At 39.1% G+C, this 25,137-nt stretch overlaps 2 protein-coding genes across 6 annotated transcripts in view; one reads left to right on the top strand and one right to left on the bottom strand.

The window, feature by feature from the left end:
• Positions 1-3,427, bottom strand: part of LOC124121185 (KICSTOR complex protein SZT2-like) — a 162,020-nt gene extending 158,593 nt beyond the window's left edge. For all 3 annotated transcript variants that reach the window (XM_048399868.1, XM_048399869.1, XM_048399870.1), the window contains exons 1-3: positions 3,293-3,427; positions 1,992-2,117; positions 757-933 (exon numbers count right to left, since the gene is read on the bottom strand). In XM_048399868.1, coding sequence (XP_048255825.1) covers positions 757-933; positions 1,992-2,117; positions 3,293-3,325 — 336 coding nt within the window. In that variant the 5' untranslated portion in view covers positions 3,326-3,427. The remainder of the gene's footprint in view (positions 1-756; positions 934-1,991; positions 2,118-3,292) is intronic.
• Positions 3,428-3,466: 39 nt separating this feature from the next.
• LOC124121181 (serine/threonine-protein phosphatase 6 regulatory ankyrin repeat subunit C-like) lies at positions 3,467-25,037 on the top strand. 3 transcript variants are annotated; one of them, XM_048399865.1, is made up of 8 exons: positions 3,467-3,535; positions 7,669-8,210; positions 9,071-9,166; positions 16,714-16,746; positions 18,523-22,455; positions 22,555-22,713; positions 23,116-24,548; positions 24,768-25,037. In XM_048399865.1, exons 2-8 carry the CDS (start codon positions 7,769-7,771, stop codon positions 24,948-24,950), a joined length of 6,279 nt encoding a protein of 2,092 aa, XP_048255822.1. In that variant the 5' UTR covers positions 3,467-3,535; positions 7,669-7,768; the 3' UTR covers positions 24,951-25,037. The 3 variants fall into 3 exon arrangements, with proteins under 3 accessions (XP_048255822.1, XP_048255823.1, XP_048255824.1); XM_048399866.1 differs by lacking the exon at positions 3,467-3,535 and having other exon boundaries at positions 7,550-8,210; positions 18,523-22,515; positions 22,615-22,713; XM_048399867.1 differs by lacking the exons at positions 3,467-3,535; positions 22,555-22,713 and having other exon boundaries at positions 7,550-8,210; positions 18,523-21,921.
• The last annotated feature ends 100 nt before the right edge of the window (positions 25,038-25,137 follow it).

Genomic DNA, 25,137 nt, shown 5'->3' with positions numbered 1-25,137 from the left:
TTTCTATCCACATCACAGGGTTTTTCTATCCATATCACAGTTTTTTTCTATCCACATCACAGGTTCTTTCTATCCATATCACAGGGTTTTTCTATCCATATCACAGGCCCCCACCAGACTATCAAATGGTTGGTCTCTAACTTGGTTAAGCTTCTGTGTACTAAATTACAATAGCACAAACAGAGTACCACAGGTACAGAAGCTCACCTTTATTTAGGGATAGAACATTAAGGGTGAGCCAAACTAGTTATTTTGTATAAAAATTTTTTTACGAATCTTTAAAGTTCTTACAACATTTTTTAATACCTTTTTTAAAATGTCCTAATATTTTAACAGAGAACTTAACTTTCAGCTTTAGCATGTTTGGGAGTTCCTTTACTGGAACAGAATAAAAGTTTTGAATCTTATTTCTTCCTGTCAATAGTGAAAAGAAATTCAAATAGGACAATATAACAGAGGAACGGTATAAACAAAAGCAGTAACTCTCTGACATGGTGTGTTTTTTGTCTGTTCATATATTTCTATTCTACTCAATCTACATAATGATTAACAGATTTAGGTTTGTCAATCAAAAACATCTTTTATTTCATCCAATGACCTATGGGTTAGAAAAAAAAATCAAACCTGCTAACAAATACATTTATGAAAAAAACAATGTCTCAAACATAACTCATATACATGTATTCAATTTAGCTTTTTTCTATTATAGAAGCAGAGAACAACACATGTAGAAGAATTCAGAGGTTTACATCTTACCACAGACATGATTGAAGGGCTAAGGTCAAGGGTGAAGGCCAGGCGGTATCGAGAGGCCAGGAAGGTCACAATGGTCTGTGGGGTGATACACACACTGTAGGTCTGGCCTGGCCGAAGTGGTGGCTGGCCATCTGGTGGCACGACAGACAAGATAGATAACTCTTCCTCCGACTCGCCCTGGATCAACATAATAAGGAATTTCTTTAATTCTCTCATTTCAAAAGTATTGTCTATGATGCATTCTTATGACTAAAAATATGACTTCAATATTGTAAAATTTTCATATTACAATAATATATTCTGTCATAATAAATACTGTGGACTCATTCACCATCATAGCTTCGGTATGGAAGTGATTTCATCATCGCCGCAGCTTTGGTTCGGAAGTGATGTCATCATCGCCACAGGTTTAGTTCGAAAGTGACTTCATCATCGCCATCTCTCTAATCACTGACTAAGCATAGAAAATCTCTTGCCCAGAAGCTCCTAATCAGCAGCCAACCAGATATACTCATCTGAACGGCATAGATCTACATTCGGTCTCATCGAAGTGAGCCCTCACTTAAGCACAGGGGCTTACAGTAAAAGAAAAGACTAATAAACAAACTTCCTGATATTGTCCAGGGCACCATTCCACAAAGAGATCTCAGTGCTACGACTATCGTAAGTCAATGTTAAAGTATGGGAAATACGATCACCTTAGCGCTAAAATGGCTTTATGGAACCGGGCCCTGAGCATTGCGCAATGTTAAGAGAGGGGAGGGAAGTAAGAGTGACAGAGTTGAGATGCTGAAAATACTACACTTACCACATGTTCCTGGGGGGTGAATGGGATGACAGAGTTGAGATGCTGAAAATACTACACTTACCACATGTTCCTGGGGGGTGAATGGGATGACAGAGTTGAGATGCTGACAATACTACACTTACCACATGTTCCCGGGGGGTGAATGGGATGACAGAGTTGAGATGCTGAAAATACTACACTTACCACATGTTCCTGAGGGGTGAATGGGATGACAGAGTTGAGATGCTGACAATACTACACTTACCACATGTTCCTGGGGGGTGAATGGGATGACAGAGTTGAGATGCTGAAAATACTACACTTACCACATGTTCCTGGGGGGTGAATGGGATGACAGAGTTGAGATGCTGAAAATACTACACTTACCACATGTTCCTGGGGGGTGAATGGGATGACAGAGTTGAGATGCTGAAAATACTACACTTACCACATGTTCCTGGGGGGTGAATGGGATGACAGAGTTGAGATGCTGAAAGTACCATGATGCCCGGATGTTTCGGGAGATCCTGCATCCACGCCTCATTAACACATACACATCACGGGCATCCAAAACCTGGAATTAGAGGACAATTGATTTGAATGTAAATGCCGCAATAATCAGTATCAAGGTTTATCAACATGAACTTTGAATTGGGAGTCCTTTGTAAACATGATGATGCCAACTCTAGGACGCTAACTTTTAAATCTACCATATGTGACAAGTAGTCTCACTACTAGCAGCATTTGTGTATGACGTCATTTGTATTACGTCATATGTATGACGTCACAACTTTGGGTGTACCGCCATCTTGCCTAGCTAAGTACAGTATGTCCACCACACATACACTGTTTGTGGTATGTTATGGAACCCCCTGATTCATGTCTGTGTCTCAGACAGACATGAAGACTTAAACACCATATACAATTAATGCGTGAATCCTTATCTTTATATCGCGCTGAATCCTTATCCTTTATATCACAGTTATGGGTTTTCAGATGCTTAAGAAATATACCTAGTTTTCTCTCTAATCACATGAACAACTGTAAAACATCTCGTTCACTTTTAGAGGACAACTTTCTCTTAAAAACAAGCCTTCATCTGAGTATTTACAATGTCAGTGTGGTGCTACACCCCCTGTTAGAGGGCAAATATCGCCTTTGTAAAACGTATGATCACACATTACTATTTATCAGGCTGTTTATGCCACCTCATAGGATTATTTTCAGCTATATGATCTCTAAAATTTTTTATAGGTATTACTTAGAAGTTGACGGATGACAGGTAGACACAATTTTATGGATAACCACTTCTTTAATACTGTAAAAAGCAACGTTTCGATATAGATCCTTATACCGTTGGTGCCTATCAAAATATTTAGAGATCTTATAGGATCTATACCAAAACATCTCTTTTTACAGTATTAAAGAAGTTGTAATCCATAAAATTGTGTCTACCTTATATGATCTCTAACCCTTATAGGCCTCATACTTTGAGGTGACTGCCTATTCATCGCTGTTATATGTCAGTCATAAGTCAGTGAAATGCACTTCAATATAAAGTCACGTGTACAAAAACATGACCGACCAGTGACTGATATGCAGTTATAAAAGAGTACGGTTATGTCAAACATCGACCTGTGCGACGGAAGCTTACTACGGTTAAATGAAACAATGTGATCGAATACCGAACAACTTTCGACAGTTATAGGACTTGACAGACGAAACACGCTAACTAATTAGTTTTCTTACAGTATTTCCATCCCCTTCGCTTTCGTGGTCCATTTTGTAGGTATCACCAAAGTGTCATTATGCTATAACAAGCAAAACAATGGTAGATGTAGCGCTATGTCAAACACACATCACCGTATATACATTTCACCTACGGCCTTGACCTTCTTTGAGATCACGCAGGCTCTCGTGCAGGCGTATTAATGATAGGGGAATTCCCTATCTGTAGTTTCCCCACAGAGACAGGTAAGTCTCCGGAGACAGGTAAGAATATGAATTTTGTTTCAGCTGAAGGGTCTTTGACATTAAATGTGTAGACCTTTAATTAGCACATGTGTGATATTATTTGAATGTCATTAAACAAGAATGATTGGGGGAAACGACATCTTTTAAATGTATCGTGATCTACCTCCTGTTTTTGGAACAGGGAACATATCGCTTTCCATTTGAAATTCAAATACTTGTATATTACTTGAGTAATAAAATATGAGAATTAACCTTATTCTTGATTTAAGAAATTATTTCAGAAATTCAGTGAGACAAAAGATAAAACAATACCGTAACCTGCACAGTAATTTCCTGCACCTCATAAGATTTCACATCTTCCGTCCCCTGAACAATGTTTAACAATATAGGACAATATAAATTGTACAAATTCATTTTTGTTTAATGTAGGATCATGTAGGCTTAAGTAAAATGTGTGTTTGTGACATTCGGAATATTTTACTTTTTAACGTGTTAGACGTACGGGTTTTTTTAAATGATTTATATATATATATATATCATTAAAAAAAACGTCATTATGTTTATGTGTGTGTGTGTGTGTGTGTGTGTGTATATATATATATATATATATAATTAAATAAGTGGAGTAAGATTGAACACAGTTTTAATAGGCTAGCACTTTCAACTCGTACCACGCCATCTTGCTGAACTTAAGAATTTCCTACTGCATCAAAATTATCCCGCAAAGCTAATTGAAGATAGCATACAGAAGGCGCTAAGTATTAAGCAACTAAAACTGAGAGAAAAGTCTGAAGAAAACAATATGGGGAATAATTTAACTCTAGTATCTACCTTCAACCCTAATCATGAAAAAACATTATCCATGGTTCAATGATACCTGCCTATTTTGAATCAAAGTGTTAAAATGGAGAAGATATTGAGCAAATACAAAATTTATCAACAGCCAAAGACAACCCAAAATCTTTAGAAAGATTTTGACAAGTTCTAAATTTGATTCTGTTGTCATCACTCCACAGGTTTCTAAGTGCGGTGAAAAATGTTGCCTAACTTGCAGCAATATAATTGAAGGCTGTTCAGTCCAAATTACAAAGGAAACTTAATTTACTGTAAAACAAAATATGACTTGTGATACTAGAAATGTTATTTACTTGATTGTTTGTAGTGGACGCAATGAAAAGTACATCGGAAAGACAGAACTTAAATTAAAAAGAAGAATGAATCTTCACCGTTCACAAATAAAGCAGCCACACATCCGCACTATTCCACTCAGTGAACATTTAGAAGCATGTGGAAACGGCAACTTTTTAGTTTTCCCGCTATATAAGCTAAATTTTGATCATGAACCTACATTGTTTCAAAAAGAGCATCATTTCATTCATAAATACGCGCCTAAGTTAAATGTACAGGCGTAAGTTATTTGTCCCTTTTCACCATGGTATTGTGACGTCATAGTTTCCTAAATGTTATGACGTCACATAACTATATGTTACTACTTCATGTCCATTATTCAGTTATGGCCTGATGAGACTCGTATTACGTGGTACGAGTTGAAAGCGCTAGCCTATTGAAACTGTGTTCAATCTTACTCCACTTATTTAATTATTACTATGTTGTGCCTGAGAGTTAGAACTTTACTGTGCTTTTTATATATATATCATTTTAAAAAAATGTCATTCTTTTAACACTGTTTAAAAAGTAAAATATATACAGAAACAATGTATATGTACAGAAACAATGTATATGTACAGAAACAATGTATATGTACAGAAACAATGTATATGTACAGAAACAATAACAATGTATATGTACAGAAACAATAACAATGTATATGTACAGAAACAATAACAATGTATATGTACAGAAACAATGTATATGTACAGAAACAATGTATATGTACAGAAACAATGTGTATATACAGAAACAATGTATATGTACAGAAACAATGTATATGTACAGAAACAATAACAATGTATATGTACAGAAACAATGTATATGTACAGAAACAATAACAATGTATATGTACAGAAACAATGTATATGTACAGAAACAATAACAATGTATATGTACAGAAACAATGTATATGTTCAGAAACAATGTATATGTACAGAAACAATGTGTATATACAGAAACAATGTATATGTACAGAAACAATGTATATGTACAGAAACAATGTATATGTACAGAAACAATGTATATGTACAGAAACAATAACAATGTATATGTCCAAAAACAATGTATATATACAGAAACAATGTATATATACAGAAACACTGTTTATATACAGAAACAATGTATATGTACAGAAACAATGTATATGTACAGAAACAATGTATATGTACAGAAACAATAACAATGTATATGTACAGAAACAATGTATATATACAGAAACAATAACAATGTATATGTACAGAAACAATAACAATGTATATGTACAGAAACAATGTATATATACAGAAACAATAACAATGTATATGTACAGAAACAATAACAATGTATATGTACAGAAACAATGTATATATACAGAAACAATAACAATGTATATGTACAGAAACAATAACAATGTATATGTACAGAAACAATGTATATGTACAGAAACAATGTATATGTACAGAAACAATGTGTATATACAGAAACAATGTATATGTACAGAAACAATAACAATGTATATGTACAGAAACAATGTATATGTACAGAAACAATGTATATGTACAGAAACAATAACAATGTATATGTACAGAAACAATGTATATATACAGAAACAATAACAATGTATATGTACAGAAACAATAACAATGTATATGTACAGAAACAATGTATATGTACAGAAACAATAACAATGTATATGTACAGAAACAATAACAATGTATATGTACAGAAACAATGTATATGTACAGAAACAATTTATATGTACAGAAACAATGTGTATATACAGAAACAATGTATATGTACAGAAACAATGTATATGTACAGAAACAATGTATATGTACAGAAACAATAACAATGTATATGTCCAAAAACAATGTATATATACAGAAACAATGTATATGTACAGAAACAATGTATATGTACAGAAACAATGTATATGTACAGAAACAATAACAATGTATATGTACAGAAACAATAACAATGTATATGTACAGAAACAATGTATATGTACAGAAACAATAACAATGTATATGTCCAAAAACAATGTATATATACAGAAACAATGTATATGTACAGAAACAATGTATATGTACAGAAACAATGTATATGTACAGAAACAATAACAATGTATCTGTACAGAAACAATGTATATGTACAGAAACAATGTATATGTACAGAAACAATAACAATGTATCTGTACAGAAACAATGTATATGTACAGAAACAATAACAATGTATATGTACAGAAACAATGTATATGTACAGAAACAATGTATATGTACAGAAACAATGTGTATATACAGAAACAATGTATATGTACAGAAACAATGTATATGTACAGAAACAATGTATATGTACAGAAACAATAACAATGTATATGTCCAAAAACAATGTATATATACAGAAACAATGTATATATACAGAAACACTGTATATATACAGAAACACTGTATATATACAGAAACAATGTATATGTACAGAAACAATGTATATGTACAGAAACAATGTATATGTACAGAAACAATAATAATGTATATGTCCAAAAACAATGTATATATACAGAAACAATGTATATATACAGAAACAATGTGCACACACAAACAATAACCCCTACAGCTCTAATGTTTTAGAATATATTATGACAGATTGCTGAGATTAAATATATCATTTTTAATTTCGATCATATTCATTTTTGCTTATGGGTCTGGTTTTTTTAAATGTCCCTTTTCACAGGGATCCATTTTAGCCAGCTCCCCTGTACAAGTACATTGTTATTGTAACGGTGCAGTTTGTCGTTTGTGGTTATGACTGATTTAAAAGTATACATTTTAACACAAAACAATCACATATAACCATGATAACAAAACACACATTCTTCATTTATTCGACACGTTCTTTACTTTATGTGTTATGCTATATTTGCTACATTGTACATAACTTTCACATGCTCTTGGAATGAACCTGCCTCAATTAGCACTGCATCTATTCATTTCCTATATGTTTAGGTGATCACAATTACCTGCCACAGCAGCTGATAGATCCAGTTAAAGATGCTGATGCATAAGTGAGTCAAGTGACCTTGTTTAGCTTAAAGCAAGATCTAAAATGGATGCAGATGACTCTGACTGGGAGTTCTATGATGAGTCAGCTGATGATTCTATGGATGAATCAGATGCTCCAACACAAAGTCCTCCTGATGTTCTGACACAAATTCCTCTGGATGTTCCAACACAAAGTCCTCCTGATGTTCAGACGCAAAGTCCCCCTGATGCTCCAACACAAAGTCCTCCCAACGCTCCAACACAAATTAGCCCTGGAGACACAGAGGAAGACCAACCTACTTTGCCAAAACGGGCACGGCTTACAGCTGATGTTGTCATTTATTCCAGAGTGCCACGTAAGACTAGTCTTCAAAGACAGACTGAAAAGCTGTTGCCACCTTGTGAAAGTGTTCAGCGTGCCACTCATTCAAGGGTGGGCTCTTCTTTGCAGTCTGGTAGTGGAAGCCATGGAGCTGGTGATGTCAACCAAGAATTACTTCATGCAGGTAACAGCTGGTTTCATCAACAGACGTTTCACAACATATAGCACCACGGCACTTAAGAGCGGTGATTTTATAAGTTCACATTTTTGTCTTCTCAGTGAACGTTGTAATGTCATAAACGTGGTGTGCAGTGTCAAACTAAAGGTTGCTTGTTCACTTGTGTGAACACAGACTAAAATAACAATTAGCACATGTCACGAATTAGCTGTTTGACACACTTCCTACCTATGCCTCTCACAATTTGAGTAGTGTATATAAAGGAACACTCAACTGTTGAGGACATAATGAAACATATAATTTGTTCAAAGTCATTTGTCAGTGTTTCTTAACTTTGGCTGGCTTTGAACCTTCTGAAAACATTGGACTCAACCGTCCCATGCCACTTCCATCTTTATCTTTGCTGACAAAATGGGTTTTGTTCTTGTCATATTAGAATGGCGATAAACACATACATGTATTTTTTTCAATGTAGAGTAAAGTAACATGTAGATTTTGCAGTATTCCATTTAACATTTAAAAGACCATATTGCACGTTCGGTTCCATTCCAATTTAGCACAGTCAAATCTGTAATCAACATGTGTCGACATTGACATAAACAACATGCTTATCTCCTCAGTAAATAACTGTCCAGATTAGCTTGTAACATATGACAGTACATCTCACAGTCAAGACTGTTCGTCAACCAAGATCATAAATGTGTGTGTGATGATGATTGTGTACTGTAAAATATATTTACAATCAAGAATTGTGTCATATTGCCTGGAAGTATATTGCTAGTGTGGCCGCTGGGTAATGGGGACAGGCGGCTATTTCCAAGGTTGGGATTACTCAGATTAAGTTTCCTCACTGATTCTTCTTCCAGCTCGGGACATGCTGTGTGACTCCACAGGCAGGAACCCGACGCTCAATCTCTACAACATGGACAACAACACTGGGGTTACAATCAAGTCAGTTACAAGTAAGGTGATTTAGGTATTTTAACATTTGGGCACGTATATGAGTTATCAGTACTTTAGTATTTCATTTATGTTCATGAGAGTTTATTCAACAATCTCAAATCACTGGAAATAGTAGTTTAGCGCGTGATACTGCTTGATTCCTGACATATTCTACCCCACACTGAAACACATGTTGGACAATGGTTGTAGTGACTAAAAGGTGAGACTGTACACTCCCCCACAACCCCACACTGAAACACATGTTGGACAATGGTTGTAGTGACTAACAGGTGAGACTGTACACTCCCCCACAACCCCACACTTGTAGTGACTAACAGGTGAGACTGTACACTCCCCCACAACCCCACACTGAAACACATGTTGGACAATGGTTGTAGTGACTAACAGGTGAGACTGTACACTCCCTCACAACCCCACACTGAAACACATGTTGGACAATGGTTGTAGTGACTAACAGGTGAGACTGTACACTCCCCACAGCCCCACACTGAAACACATGTTGGACAATGGTTGTAGTGACTAACAGGTGAGACTGTACACTCCCCCACAACCCCACACTGAAACACATGTTGGACAATGGATGTAGTGACTAACAGGTGAGACTGTACACTCCCCCACAACCCCACACTTGTAGTGACTAACAGGTGAGACTGTACACTCCCCCACAACCCCACACTGAAACACATGTTGGACAATGGATGTAGTGACTAACAGGTGAGACTGTACACTCCCCCACAACCCCACACTGAAACACATGTTGGACAATGGATGCAGTGACTAACAGGTGAGACTGTACATTCCACTACAACCCCACACTGAAACACATGTTGGACAATGGTTGTAGTGACTAACAGGTGAGACTGTACACTCCCCCACAACCCCACACTGAAACACATGTTGGACAATGGATGTAGTGACTAACAGGTGAGACTGTACACTCCCCACAGCCCCACACTGAAACACATGTTGGACAATGGTTGTAGTGACTAACAGGTGAGACTGTACACTCCCCACAGCCCCACACTGAAACACATGTTGGACAATGGTTGTAGTGACTAACAGGTGAGACTGTACACTCCACTACAACCCCACACTGAAACACATGTTGGACAATGGTTGTAGTGACTAACAGGTGAGACTGTACACTCCCCCACAACCCCACACTGAAACACATGTTGGACAATGGATGTAGTGACTAACAGGTGAGACTGTACACTCCACTACAACCCCACACTGAAACACATGTTGGACAATGGTTGTAGTGACTAACAGGTGAGACTGTACACTCCCCCACAACCCCACACTGAAACACATGTTGGACAATGGTTGTAGTGACTAACAGGTGAGACTGTACACTCCCCCACAACCCCACACTGAAACACATGTTGGACAATGGATGTAGTGACTAACAGGTGAGACTGTACACTCCACTACAACCCCACACTGAAACACATGTTGGACAATGGATGTAGTGACTAACAGGTGAGACTGTACACTCCCCCACAACCCCACACTGAAACACATGTTGGACAATGGATGTAGTGACTAACAGGTGAGACTGTACACTCCACTACAACCCCACACTGAAACACATGTTGGACAATGGTTGTAGTGACTAACAGGTGAGACTGTACACTCCCCCACAACCCCACACTGAAACACATGTTGGACAATGGTTGTAGTGACTAACAGGTGAGACTGTACACTCCCCCACAACCCCACACTGAAACACATGTTGGACAATGGTTGTAGTGACTAACAGGTGAGACTGTACACTCCCCCACAACCCCACACTGAAACACATGTTGGACAATGGTTGTAGTGACTAACAGGTGAGACTGTACACTCCACTACAACCCCACACTGAGGCACATGTTGGGCAATGGTTGTAGTGACTAACAGGTGAGACTGTACACTCCACTACAACCCCACACTGAAACACATGTTGGACAATGGTTGTAGTGACTAACAGGTGAGACTGTACACTCCCCACAGCCCCACACTGAAACACATGTTGGACAATGGATGTAGTGACTAACAGGTGAGACTGTACACTCCCCCATAACCTCACCGGTGATTGTATTGTTTCTTCGTCACCTTCATCTTCTGTTGCTGAGAGTATCAAGCTTCCACATGAGGGCATCCCTAAGACTGAGACTTTGATTGAACCTTCTCTTCTGTTACTTTTTGTCACTCTCCGTCTACTGCTAGACGTTCCAGATCCCTGATTCATCGCTCTTCTGGTGAGCGGTCATCACAGGATCACCGAACAGAGTCACAGACTCTACTCTTGATCAAGATTCGCGTGCATCACGCTCTTGAGAGTATTCTCATGAGGATCATCGATTCCCCTGATAGTGTCAACTTGTGAAGTTTCAGCATTCGACAGATAAATTGGATTCTACAGCTAGATCGCTCAACTCTGATCCAAGATTGTCTAAGGATCAGCGCCCCTAAGATTGGGACCTGCAGCCTTGGATCCACCAATCACAGGAAATGTGGAGGATCGGCGTTCCCCCAAGGCTCAATGAACCTCTACAGATCGACGATCTTACGCTGAACGCTACTCTTCTAGGGATCGTCAATCAGGGAAAAGACCATCCACCATTGTCTGAAGTTTCCCATACCATGATAATTCTTGTGAATACCTCACCTCTATCACATCAGTGCCATAAATTCCTGTTTATGCTGAGAACCACACTATAAATTTTTTATAAATTTTCAACAGACGTCCACTACACTGCCAACATATCCATAGTTGTGAGGGAAACCCTATCCCTTGCCAGAGGCGCCACTGCGCATGCGCAAGGCGAGAATCTAGTCACTTCTTTCCTGTGTGTCCTGATGACAATTATTTTTGTTGCACATCTGAACACGTGATTGCGTTCCACACTACAAGCATTAGATTGTCTCAAGCTTCATAGATTACAAGCAAAGAGCTGTTCTACAAGCAGAACGGGGGTATAGAAGATCAGAGCTTAGTAAGTAATTAGTTAAGAAAAGTGTTGTGGGATGAGATCTTCATCTCATAAGCAGACACCTGTCTGTTCGGGCTGTGGACAACACCAAGCTCCCGGTGATCCTAACCCTAGATGTCTTGCATGCTAGAAAAGCAGCTGTACACAGAAATCAAGGTGCAGCTCTTGCGAGCATCTGTCAAAAGAAAAATTTGACAAGCTCTCCAAGGCATGGATCAAAAATTCCGATTATGTAAAGATCACTAGAGCATCTACATCAAGAAAACAAGTGATAAGCCCTTGGCGGCCAAAATTAATTATGTGGGTGACAAGCGAGTGTCGCGCGAAGGCGCCGTCTCACCTTATGAGGAGAAGAGACCCTGTCGCTCATCCCACTCTCCCAATAATGTTGAGGAGCAGATGCATTTAACTAGGTCAAAAAAAAAGTGCCTCTAGCTTGCATCTGGCAACGTCTGGTATGGTCGATCATCGAGTTTGGCCAGAAACTAACGATTTTCACCCTCTGCCGCGTTCCCCCTTTAACGTAAATGAGTTCACGGAAAGAATAACAAATTCTATGTCTGTTATGATTGACACACGCATGCATTCTATGTCTCGAGAAATCTCAGAGCTAAAAGAATCCGTGAATCAAACCCGGCTTGGCCAATCAGGGATTGATCACGAGAGTAAACAGAGATCTAAGGCTGAATATGATAGTACCCCCTCATACAGCAGACATGTACAAGGTTACGCTGAATCAGGCTATGACAGGACAGTAGGAGAATTATACTAAGAGACCGAGAATCTCATAGATCTTCTCCCTACCATGCACACAACAGGGCTCATCGTGAAACACGATCTTCACATCGCAGTATGCACAGAAATACGCACCAATCACCGTCAAGCCACTATGATAGACGTACCGACAAAGCTCGTGCATATCAGGATAGTAAGCCTAAGCGTGCACCATCTCATACTGCCACTCAGTCCTGTTATTCGTGCGGAGAAAGCGAGGGAAATATGACATCACCATACAGTTATAGACCACGTGATTCCCGCACAGCTTGCCGTAAATCAGACGACCGGGATTACGATACCCTCAGCCATACGACCCACTCCCAGCCCAGCCAGAGTAGGGGGTGCCGATCTACAGCTAACACTGATTATTCATGCTATGGGGACACTACTATGGAGGATGATTATAGACCAAACAATTACTCCCTTAGAGACATCATAGCAGAACTTTATGAACTAATGCCCACCTTAAAACCAGATCAGGACGGTACACCTGTTAAACCCTTGATTGAACGAGCAGGATATGAGGGACCCAATAAGGGGACCAAACCATTCCATACGCTTCCCCCTCCGTCATATTTGGATGACGTCATCAAGAGAACTGAAAATCAATTGAACTTTGCAGCGGGTACTAGTGCTAGACTGAGGCCTATCTATAATAGATCTGCTTACAAAACACATGATGATCCGTTCACACTACAGCCTAGCATTGATGAAGATTACTTCGATCTGGTTAAGAAACATAACCCCAATATGCGTATTGATATGACCAAGATCAAGAGCTTAGATAAGGTCAATAAACAAATGATTAATAACAGTTCTTACATCAACTGGTTAGCAGCTGGTATTCGCCATGTCATACCCCCGTACAACCAGAGCGATGATCTTCCTTTAGACACTTCCACGGAGATGACTAGCTCATACGTCACGACCTATTGAGACAACCAAAGACGGACATATTTTACGGCCGCCTCGACAACCTCCATCTTCATGCTTGGAAGTTATCTCGTATAAGATGCAAGCCGTCAGTTACTCTAAAGCAGCTGCGTGAAGAGTGGCTAGCTCATGGAGACCAGCCTCAACTGCCTTATACAATAACAGATGGGACAAGTTCGTAGAATGGAGAAGAGGAAAACAGTTACATGGAGATATAACGATACCTATAGTAGCCGAATTCTTGCTCCATCTCAGAAACGACAAGAAATTACGACACGGCACTATCGAAGGATATAGATCAGCACTGTCATCAGTATTACAACACGATGACCTATCTGTAGGTACCCATCCAGTACTAAATCGACTTATGAAGTCTTTTGCCCTGGAAGATATAAAAGTACCACATACCTTCCCAAAATGGGATCTATCTATAGTATTGTCAGCATTGATGAAAGCACCTTATGAACCCATGAGTAGTGCGACATTACTATCAGTCTCCAAGAAAACTGCTTTTCTCCTAGCCATGGCTACGGCGGCTCGCGTGTCAGAACTACACGCTATTGACATCTCCACTGTAACTCATACCCAAGAATGGAAAGCAGTGTCGTTCAGATCGCTCCCGGAATTTATTGCCAAAAACCAGTCGGGGGGGAGGGGGGGGGGGTTTGAAGATTTCAGAAGTACCTCATGAACTCAGGGTAAGTTGTATTTTGTTACTGGATTGCGCTATTGAGTTAGTAAAACAGGGCAAATGACAACACTGAAATCAGAGATCGAAGGATTAAGTGATATACGGTAATCTACATGATAGGAACGTCAATGTACTACCACCGGAAGTGACGTCATAGGAGTCATCACACCGGAATAACGTTAAGATACGTTAAATATCACTATCCAAAAAGGGCATAACGGTAAACCACGTCATAAGTGATACGAGAGAATAGTGACTCGGAAGTGACGTCACAGATGACATCATCACCGGAAGTGACGTCACAGATGACGTCATCACAGGAAGTGACGTCACTAAATGTCTAAGTATCACAAGGGAATATACATATACCCTTCACATGACGTCTTGAAAATTCTATAGGTCTAAGTCTCGTAAGTAGACTATTAGACACATCCGTTTAAGACCTCTTTTGGCATATAATCCTTGGTTTTACCACTCCACTAGCCAAATATCTATGAGATGCTAGATACCAGAACCTGCCGGTCCCTCTGGCAGGTGTATACTGGCACTGATGTGATAGAGGTGAGGTATTCACAAGAATTATCAAACAATAGTTATCATAGTGAATAATTCTAAGAATACCACCTCTATCACATCAGGAATTAATCCCTCCCACCTCCCCAAATATCTGCATCTAGTTGATGAGAGTAATGGGTTGAAAGAAGTGACTAGATTCCCGCCTTGCACATGTGCAGTGGCGCCTCTGGCAAGGGATAGGGTTTCCCTCACAACTATGGATATGTTGGCAGTGTAGTGGACATCTGTTGAAAATTTATAAAAAATTTATAGTGTGGTTCTCAGCATAAACAGGAATTTATGGCACTGATGTGATAGAGGTGGTATTCTTAGAATTATTCACAATGATAACTATTGTTTGATTTTGTTTAGGATTCCTTCAGTTATCCTCCAAGTTTATACTTTTGCTAGCCTACATGCTACGGTTGCACCCAACCCAAACGAAACTCACGCTGTCGCCTTTACTATGGCTCTGCACAGAAATTGTACTTTGCCTGCAATTATGGAAGGATGTTTCTCAAAATCTGATACAGTTTTCGCATTCCACTGCCTCCGAAACATCTGCCAATGTTGTCCAAGGTCTGCATCAAATTTGGCCTTTGGTTCTCGAACAACAAGTCTCCAAGACACATCTGCGCAGATAGGGTGATACGTGTTCCCGATCCAGTTTCCTTGTATCTTGTCTCTTTCTAGATATAATAAACCTTGGCATGATTGTTTGAGTTTCTTATATTTTTTCAGTTCTCCCAGACAAGTATCTGATTGGAGGGTGCATTCACTTGTCTGCAGAGACTTTGGTGTTCATGTGGAAGTCGCCTTTAGGTGCATCCTGATTTTGGTGCCCGATCCCCTATTCCACTCACCACTGCTTTGTGTAGTGCATCGACGATCCTTCTTAGGATATCATCGATTGTTGTATCGATTCATTTATGGGAGATAGTGATACACCTGTCATGTAGAATCGATTGGCAAGATACTTTCCAAATCAATTAGAAGTTGCTCACTCACGTATGAACATGTCACACATATTGGACCTGACTTCATGTGTTTTTCCCCTGTAAATGTAGCAGGGTGACAACTCTCTTTGGGAGTGTTTCATCCCTATCCACAAGCTTTCTGAATTCATTGTATTTGAATAAAAAGATATTTTTAAAACTATAAATTTTAGAAAAGTTAAAAATCTTATTCTTAAGAGCTACAGGACACACTGCCGAAACTGTGTGTAAAAGTACATGACCTTGTAATGATCAAGTTTGTTCAAGGCATCACTGTTAGCACTAAATAGCATTGTAGTAAATGTTGCTGCAAAGATACTTTTATTTCCTTTTCCTGGAATCTTTGCTCTATCTTTTGTAAACTCACTGTACATGCTGTAGATGTTTGTACCAAAATAAAGTTGAATTGTATAACATAATATCTTCAAAAGACAGTTGGGCTGCAGGGATGTCTTCAACAAATTCAACTTGTTAGCATGTCAGGTCAGGTTTGAAAATAGACGAATTGGTCAGCATACACATTGTTCAGCCCAAATCTCAAAAGATCTCTGATTTTAGTTTATTTGGTAAAAGATTTTCTTCTCTGTGTAAAACAATCATTTGTTCTATTGTTTCAGGAGCAATGGATCCACAGTTAAAGAATCTCATTGGTAGGTAACCTTCATTCTGCCCATTTCTATCTATAAATCTGTTCACCTCCAATTCACCTTCAGTTCTATTTTCCCACCAATGACAACACCAGAATTGGTTCAAGAGGCTCCAATCCAATTTATCAAAATGGCCACTATGGCAGTCATATTGAAAACCCCGTTATTGGACATAAGTATTAACATTAAAGTTTTTAAGATTGTATCACAAAACATGATGAAGTATGTCAAGTAAACAAATAACAAATTATTTATATCCATCTATGGTCTACTCAAATACTCAACCATTCTATAATCCCTTAAATCTACTTCTTCAGGGCTTCTCTCTGACTATGAAAAGAAACAATGGCTTTGATCTCTGGTGAGACAATGGGAGTAATTTAATCGCCAATTAACTATGTTGTAACTAACTAGGCTTATGTTTGCTTCACATTCAGCGTGTTTATTCCACAATCACTTATACACACCATCTCCGACAGTTGTTAATACAACTGTAAAAACAACGGGAGTTGATTTCAGCTTCACCGGTTATCCCATGTTAGGACACGTGTGAAATATGCAAATGCTTACCGGTACTTCCGGCTCTCTACTCACGGATGTTGATTGTTTTACCATGTCAGCTGACTTGACAATCTGGATCGAGTCAAGGGTCATTTCAACTTTATTTGCAGAAAATAAGAAAAAACAGATACAAATCATGTTTATGTATGGAAATAGTTACTGGAACAGTTATTTAGGACGAAATGTGAAGTTTTATTGTCAAATGCTGGGTTGGCTAGTGAATGCCGGTTGACATCGCCAGTGGAAGCTGAAAGTAAAACACCTGGAAAAAAACGTGAGATCTTCGACTCCGTGTATAAGACAACCCCCCTTCTTAACCCCCTCATTCTAGGTACGAAAAACTTGCCTTATACACAGCGATATACGGTATTTAACTTTATATTGGAAAAGGACAAAATCCGATGTGAAAAGGTTTTAGTGAACATATCTGCATGTTATGTAAAGTTTCTAGTCTATGAGGGATGGTCGGGTAGCCTAGTGGTTAAAGTGTTTGCTCGTCACGCCGAAGACCCGGGTTCGATTCCCGACATGGGTACAATGTGTGAAGCCCATTTCTGGTGTCCCCCGCCGTGATATTGCTGGAATATTGCTAAAAGCGGCGTGTAAGCAAACTCACTCACTCTAATCTCAGAATTATTTTCTCAGATAAGGCACACTGGAGTATTCCAGGTGGTATTCTGACGTGAAGATGTCAACTTTCTGTTGATGTTTGTCGCCGGTTATAGGGTTTAGTTTTCTGAAAGGCATAAAAATGGAAAGTTTTTCATTTGTTAAATGACTGGAAAGAATTGTAAGACTGCTGGCATAAGAAAAATAAATGTCAGAAGGTATATATAAAATCAGAGTTGCAACTTTGTGTAACAGTGTTATTATGCAATATTACTGTCATTGTTGCAGAATGAAATATCTTGTTTTAAATTGGTTACTTGTTACATATTTGTCAATACTTTCATTCTCAATATTACCAGAAAGGTTTGTTTAGCAGATGTACTTGTTGATATTTTAGACTGTTGACTACTCAGAAGGCATATATAAAACAGAGATAAAACTTTATGTAACCGTGATATTATACTGTTATACCTTATTATGTTCATAGTCACAGAATAAAACATTTGCTGAAATGTGTTACTTGTGAAGGGTGACAGCAAGATGTCCTTGTTAACTACTGATGCAGGTGAGCTACAGTCCCATGGCACTAATTTTCTTATACTTTTGCAGATCAGAGTCATCTCCGTCTGAGGGATTTGAAAGAGGAACCATTTGTAAAGACACACTTCATCACACAGTCTGAAGGGTTTTTACACACAAGGGGTATGGTTGTCCTCACTGGCAGGTCAGGCGATGGAAAGACGACTGCTGGTTTGCACTTACTGAAGAGTTTCTCCGAACAAGAGTCCCGGAGCCCTGTCATTCTCACTGACCCCAATCAGTGGGACCATATTCCAGTGAAACAGCATGAAAGGAAGGTTCAACAAACCTTTTTTGTGTTGATAGATGATGCATTTGGAAAAACCAATCTGGTTCAGGATCTGGAGAACAGATGGAACCAGAAATTCCCTATGATGATCCCTGTCATAGAGGATGGGGTTGTCAAACTGGCAATAACAAGCCGTTCACATATATTGTCAGCATGTGTTGCTAAAACTACTTTTCTGAAGAAATGTCCAGTGGTTGATTTCTCAGTCATCGAAGAAAACCATGCAGATGAAAGACTAGCTATTCTAGAAGATCATTTGAAACTTTCTGGAACTGAAACCTGCATTGACACAATCGAGAAACAAAGGATTGTCCAAAGCAGTGACCTGATGGGATTTCCCCAATGCTGCTCTGTCTTCTCTAAAGATAAATCCATTCATCACCAGGCTTCAACTTTCTTCTTCAAGCCACTAACGTATATATCAGAGAATATAGAAAGTTTGTCCGACGGGGACCCAGTTGGCTATACAGTGCTTTTGTTGGTATTTCTGAAAGGAGGAGAACTACACAGGAGAATATTTAATCCATTTGACAGATCAAAAGAAGACAGCGACCTCCTAGAGAAGTTTCTTAGTTTCAGTAGTTGTGACATTCAACAGTTAGAGAGAAAAGCCAAGAGTATGTGCACAACGTATCTGACCTTTGTGGAAAACACAGACAGCTATAGGTTTGTACATCAATCAGTAATGGATGTCGTTTCCATTCAAGTCTGCAAAACGCAGCTCACAACTGGACTCAAATTCTGCACCATCAGTGTTTTACTGGAATATGTAAGAACAACACTGACTCCAGAATCTGATCATATCATATTAATCCCCAGGAATAAGTTTGACATTCTTTCTGAGAGACTCACACAAGAACTATTCACCACAAACCAGGAACTAATCATTACCCACCCAGCCTTTCAGGACCCTGAATTGTGTCAATTTTTGATACATAGTTTCTGGAATGAGGAAGACAAAATGAAAATGCTAAGGTTTCAAAACTGCACAAAAAAAGTCTTCACCAAAATATTCTTCACTGAGCAAACAGTGGAAACCCTTTCTGCTTTGGCTCTAGGCATTGCCATGGTTACAGAGAACAGTGTACATGTTGAAGATGTCTTGGTCCTGGAGTTTACTTCTGTCTTGTGTTTGTTCACACTCAGTGGCTGCAACCTGATAGTGATGGAACTGCTGGCAACTGCAGAGAACTCTGTGTCAGAGGAGGACATGACTCAAACAAGACAAGATGTACTAGCCACTGCTGTATATAAGGGAAATTCAGCATTGATTGAAGAAATGTTACAGAGAAAGACTTGTTTATCAGAAGCCTGCATTATTGCAGCATGTGCCTCTGAAACTGCAGACAACACTGCCTTTGATCACATCCTGGAAACATCTGATGCCCAAATCATGAACATTTTCAATTGGCCACTTGTTGCAATACTGCTGGAAAAGAATAAATGGGAAACTATAGAGAAACTTGCCTATTTTATGTGTAAAACTGACAAAGGTAGGGGACTTCTAATGCAGCTGTGCAAGTGCTTGTTATTGCAGTTTCATAACGTGACACCGCTGTTGTATTTGAGTACTTTTGGAAGCATAAAGAAAGATTCACTTTTAGAGATGATGCCATTCTTGTCCAGTGTTGGTATAAACTGTTCCACCAATGAAATGGTACTGTTGGCAGTAGGATATAGAGAAAGATATCCTCTTTCAATGATTCATGGATATGGTGGAAACCTTGCATGTACAACAAGCAGAGGAGACACACCACTTCACCTTGCAGCTCACATAGGCACAGCAGAGATGGTGGAATATCTGTTACAACACCATGTAGACAAATCTTTTGAGAATGAGGAAGGATGGCTTCCACTCCACTTTGCTGCTCAGTCAGACATAGCAAGTGATGCAAAACTTCATCTCCTCTTTGAACCTGAACATGCGTCCACTGCCACACTGTCAGGAATGACACCCCTGATGTTGGCCTGTAAGGCCGGGAACATATTGTGTGTTGAATACTTTAGACAGAAAGGTTATGGTAATCATGGGGACCATCCGATACATGCTGCTATCCTTGGTGTCTCTGAAGTATGTACAAAGCACAACCTTGGCAATCTTGTATTCATACAAAAATGGTTGAACACCATTGACATTCTCCTAGACATTGGTTATTCCTTCAGCGACAAATCAAAAAATGTACACTCAATTGAGCTTATAATTCAGTTAGAGAGGGAGGATATTGGGAGAGTATTTTTAGAAAGATGGCCATCTCTTCAGGATGAATTGAACAAGAGTAAAGGCACACCACTTCATGTAGCAGTTAAGCATGCCAAACATGAAACTGTTCAGTATCTCATAGAGAAAGGTGCCAATGTTAATGCAGAAGATAACAATCAAGTCACACCACTTCATGTAGCAGTTGAGCATGCCAAACATGAAACTGTTCTGTATCTCATAGAGAAAGGTGCCAATGTTAATGCAGAAAATAACAATCAAGTCACACCACTTCATGTAGCAGTTGAGCATGCCAAGCATGAAACTGTTCACTATCTCATAGAGAAAGGTGCCAGTGTTAAATCAGAAGATAACAATCAAGTCACACCACTTCATGTAGCAGTTGCGCATGCCAAACATGAAACTGTTCTGTATCTCATAGATAAAGGTGCCAATGTTAATGCAGAAGATATCAATCAAGTCACACCACTTCATGTAGCAGTTGAGCATGCCAAACATGAAACTGTTCTGTATCTCATAGAGAAAGGTGCCAATGTTAATGCAGAAGATATCAATCAAGTCACACCACTTCATGTAGCAGTTGAGCATGCCAAACATGAAACTGTTCTGTATCTCATAGAGAAAGGTGCCAATGTTAATGCAGAAAATAAGAATCAAGTCACACCACTTCATGTAGCAGCTGAGCATGCCAAACATGAAACTGTTCTGTATCTCATAGAGAAAGGTGCCAGTGTTAAATCAGAAGATAACAATCAAGTCACACCACTTCATGTAGCAGTTGAGCATGCCAAACATGAAACTGTTCACTATCTTATAGAGAAAGGTGCCAGTGTTACTGCTAGAGGAAGGCTTGGAGTCACACCACTTCATGTAGCAGTTGAACATGCCAAACATGAAACTGTTCTGTATCTCATAGAGAAAGGTGCCAATGTTTATTCAGAAGATAACAATCAAGTCACACAACTTCATGTAGCAGTTGAGCATGCCAAACATGAAACTGTTCAGTATCTTATAGAGAAAGGTGCCAATGTTAATGCAGAAGATAACAATCAAGTCACACCACTCCATGTAGCAGTTGAGCATGCCAAACATGAAACTGTTCAGTATCTCATGGTGAAAGGAGCCAGGGTTAATGCTAGTGAAAGGTCTGGAGTCACACCACTTCATACAGCAGTTGAGCTTGCCAAACATGAAACTGTACAGTATCTCATACAGAAAGGTGCCAGGGTTAATGCAGAAGATAACAATCAAGTCACACCACTCCATGTAGCAGTTGAGCATGCCAAACATGAAACTGTTCAGTATCTCATGGTGAAAGGAGCCAGGGTTAATGCTAGTGAAAGGTCTGGAGTCACACCACTTCATACAGCAGTTAAGCATGCCAAACATGAAACTGTTCAGTATCTCATACAGAAAAGAGCCAGGGTTAATGCAGAAGATAACAATCAAGTCACACCACTCCATGTAGCAGTTGAGCATGCCAACTATGTAACTGTTCAGTATCTCATAGAGAAAGGTGCCAGTGTTACCGCTAGGGGAAGTTTTGGAGTCACACCACTTCATGTAGCAGTTGAGCATGCCAAACATGAAACTGTTCAGTATCTCATAGAGAAAGGTGCCAATGTTAATGCAGAAGATAACAATCTAGTCACACCACTCCATGTAGCAGTTAAGCCTGCCAAGCATGAAATTATTCAGTATCTCATAGAGAAAGGTGCCAGATTTCAATATAATGCAGAAGATAACAATCAAGTCACACCACTTCATGTGGCAGTTAAGCATGCCAAACATGAAACTGTACAGTATCTCATAGAGAAAGGTGCCAATGTTAATGCAGAAGATATCAATCAAGTCACACCACTTCATGTAGCAGTTGTGCATGCCAAACATGAAACTGTTCTGTATCTCATAGAGAAAGGTGCCAATGTTAATGCAGAAGATAACACTCAAGTCACACCACTACATTTTGCAGTTGAGCATGCCCAACATGAAACTGTTCTGTATCTCATAGAGAAAGGTGCCAGGGTTAATGCAGAAGATAACAATCAAGTCACACCACTTCATGTAGCAGTTAAGCATGCCAAACATGAAACTGTTCTGTATCTCATAGAGAAAGGAGCCAGGGTCAATGCTAGTGGACGGTTTGGAGCCACACCACTTCATGCAGCAGTTAAGCTTGCCAAACATGAAACTGCTCAGTATCTCATAGAGAAAGGTGCCAATGTTAATGCAGAAGATAAGAATCAAGTCACACCACTTCATGTAGCTGTTAAGCTTGCCAAACATGAAACTGTTCAGTATCTCATAGAGAAAGGTGCTAATGTTAATGCAGAAGATAACACTCAAGTCACACCACTACATTTTGCAGTTGAGCATGCCCAACATGAAACTGTTCTGTATCTCATAGAGAAAGGTGCTAATGTTAATGCAGAAGATAAGAATCAAGTCACACCACTACATTTTGCAGTTGAGCATGCCCAACATGAAACTGTTCTGTATCTCATAGAGAAAGGTGCTAATGTTAATGCAGAAGATAAGAATCAAGTCACACCACTTCATGTAGCCGTTAAGCTTACCAAACATGAAACTGCTCAGTATCTCATAGAGAAAGGTGCTAATGTTAATGCAGAAGATAAGAATCAAGTCACACCACTTCATGTAGCAGTTGAGCATGCCAAACATGAAACTGTTCAGTATCTCATACAGAAAAGAGCCAGGGTTAATGCAGAAGATAACAATCAAGTCACACCACTTCATGTAGCAGTTAAGCATGCCAAACATGAAACTGTTCAGTATCTCATAGAGAAAGGTGCCAGTCTTACTGCTACAGGAAGGTTTGGAGTCACACCACTTCATTCAGCCGTTGAGCTTGCCAAACTTGAAACTGCTCTGTATCTCATAGAGAAAGGTGCCCGTCTTACTGCTACAGGAAGGTGTGGAGTCACACCACTTCATGTTGCAGTTGTGCATGCCAAACATAAAACTGTACAGTATCTCATAGAGAAAGGTGCCAATGTTAATGCAGAAGATATCAATCAAGTCACACCACTACATTTTGCAGTTGAGCTTGCCAAACATAAAACTGTACAGTATCTCATAGAGAAAGGTGCCAATGTTAATGCAGAAGATATCAATCAAGTCACACCACTACATTTTGCAGTTGAGCTTGCCAAACATAAAACTGCTCAGTATCTCATAGAGAAAGGTGCTAATGTTAATGCAGAAGATAACAATCAAGTCACACCACTACATTTTGCAGTTGAGCATGCCAAACATAAAACTGTACAGTATCTCATAGAGAAAGGTGCCAATGTTAATGCAGAAGATAACAATCAAGTCACACCACTTCATGTAGCAGTTAAGCATGCCAAACATGAATCTGTTCAGTATCTCATAGAGAAAAGAGCCAGGGTTAATGCTAGAGGAATGTTTGGAGTCACACCACTTCATGTAGCAGTTGCGCATGCCAAACATGAAACTGTTCAGTATCTCATACAGAAAAGAGCCAGGGTTAATGCAGAAGATAACAATCAAGTCACACCACTTCATGTAGCAGTTGTGCATGCCAAACATGAAACTGTTCGGTATCTCATAAAGAAAGGTGCCAATGTTAATGCTGAAGATATCAATCAAGTCACACCACTTCATGTAGCAGTTGAGCATGCCAAACATGAAATTGTTCACTATCTCAGACAGAAAGGTGGCAGGGTTAATGTTAGAGGAAAGATTTTAATGTTTGAGGAAGGTTTTTGAGTCATACCACTTCATGTAGCAGTTGAGCATGCCAAACATGAAACTGTTCAGTATCTCATAGAGAAAGGTGCCAATGTTAATGCAGAAGATAACAATCAAGTCACACCACTTCATGTAACAGTTGAGCATGCCAAACATGAAACTGTTCAGTATCTCATAGAGAAAGGTGCCAGTATTAATGCAGAAGATAACAATTAGTGACACCACTTCATGTAGCAGTTGAGCATGCCAAACATGAAACTCTTCAGTATCTCATAGAGAAAGGTGCCAATGTTAATGCAGAAGATAACAATTAGTGACACCACTTCATGTAGCAGTTGAGCATGCCAAACATGAAACTCTTCAGTATCTCATAGAGAAAGGTGCCAATGTTAATGCAGAAGAT

This window comes from Haliotis rufescens, unplaced genomic scaffold (genome assembly GCF_023055435.1).
Source record: "Haliotis rufescens isolate VD_foot unplaced genomic scaffold, xgHalRufe1.0.p SCAF_2, whole genome shotgun sequence".
Taxonomy (NCBI): domain Eukaryota; kingdom Metazoa; phylum Mollusca; class Gastropoda; order Lepetellida; family Haliotidae; genus Haliotis; species Haliotis rufescens.
This window is presented reverse-complemented; position numbering and strand designations above follow the sequence as displayed.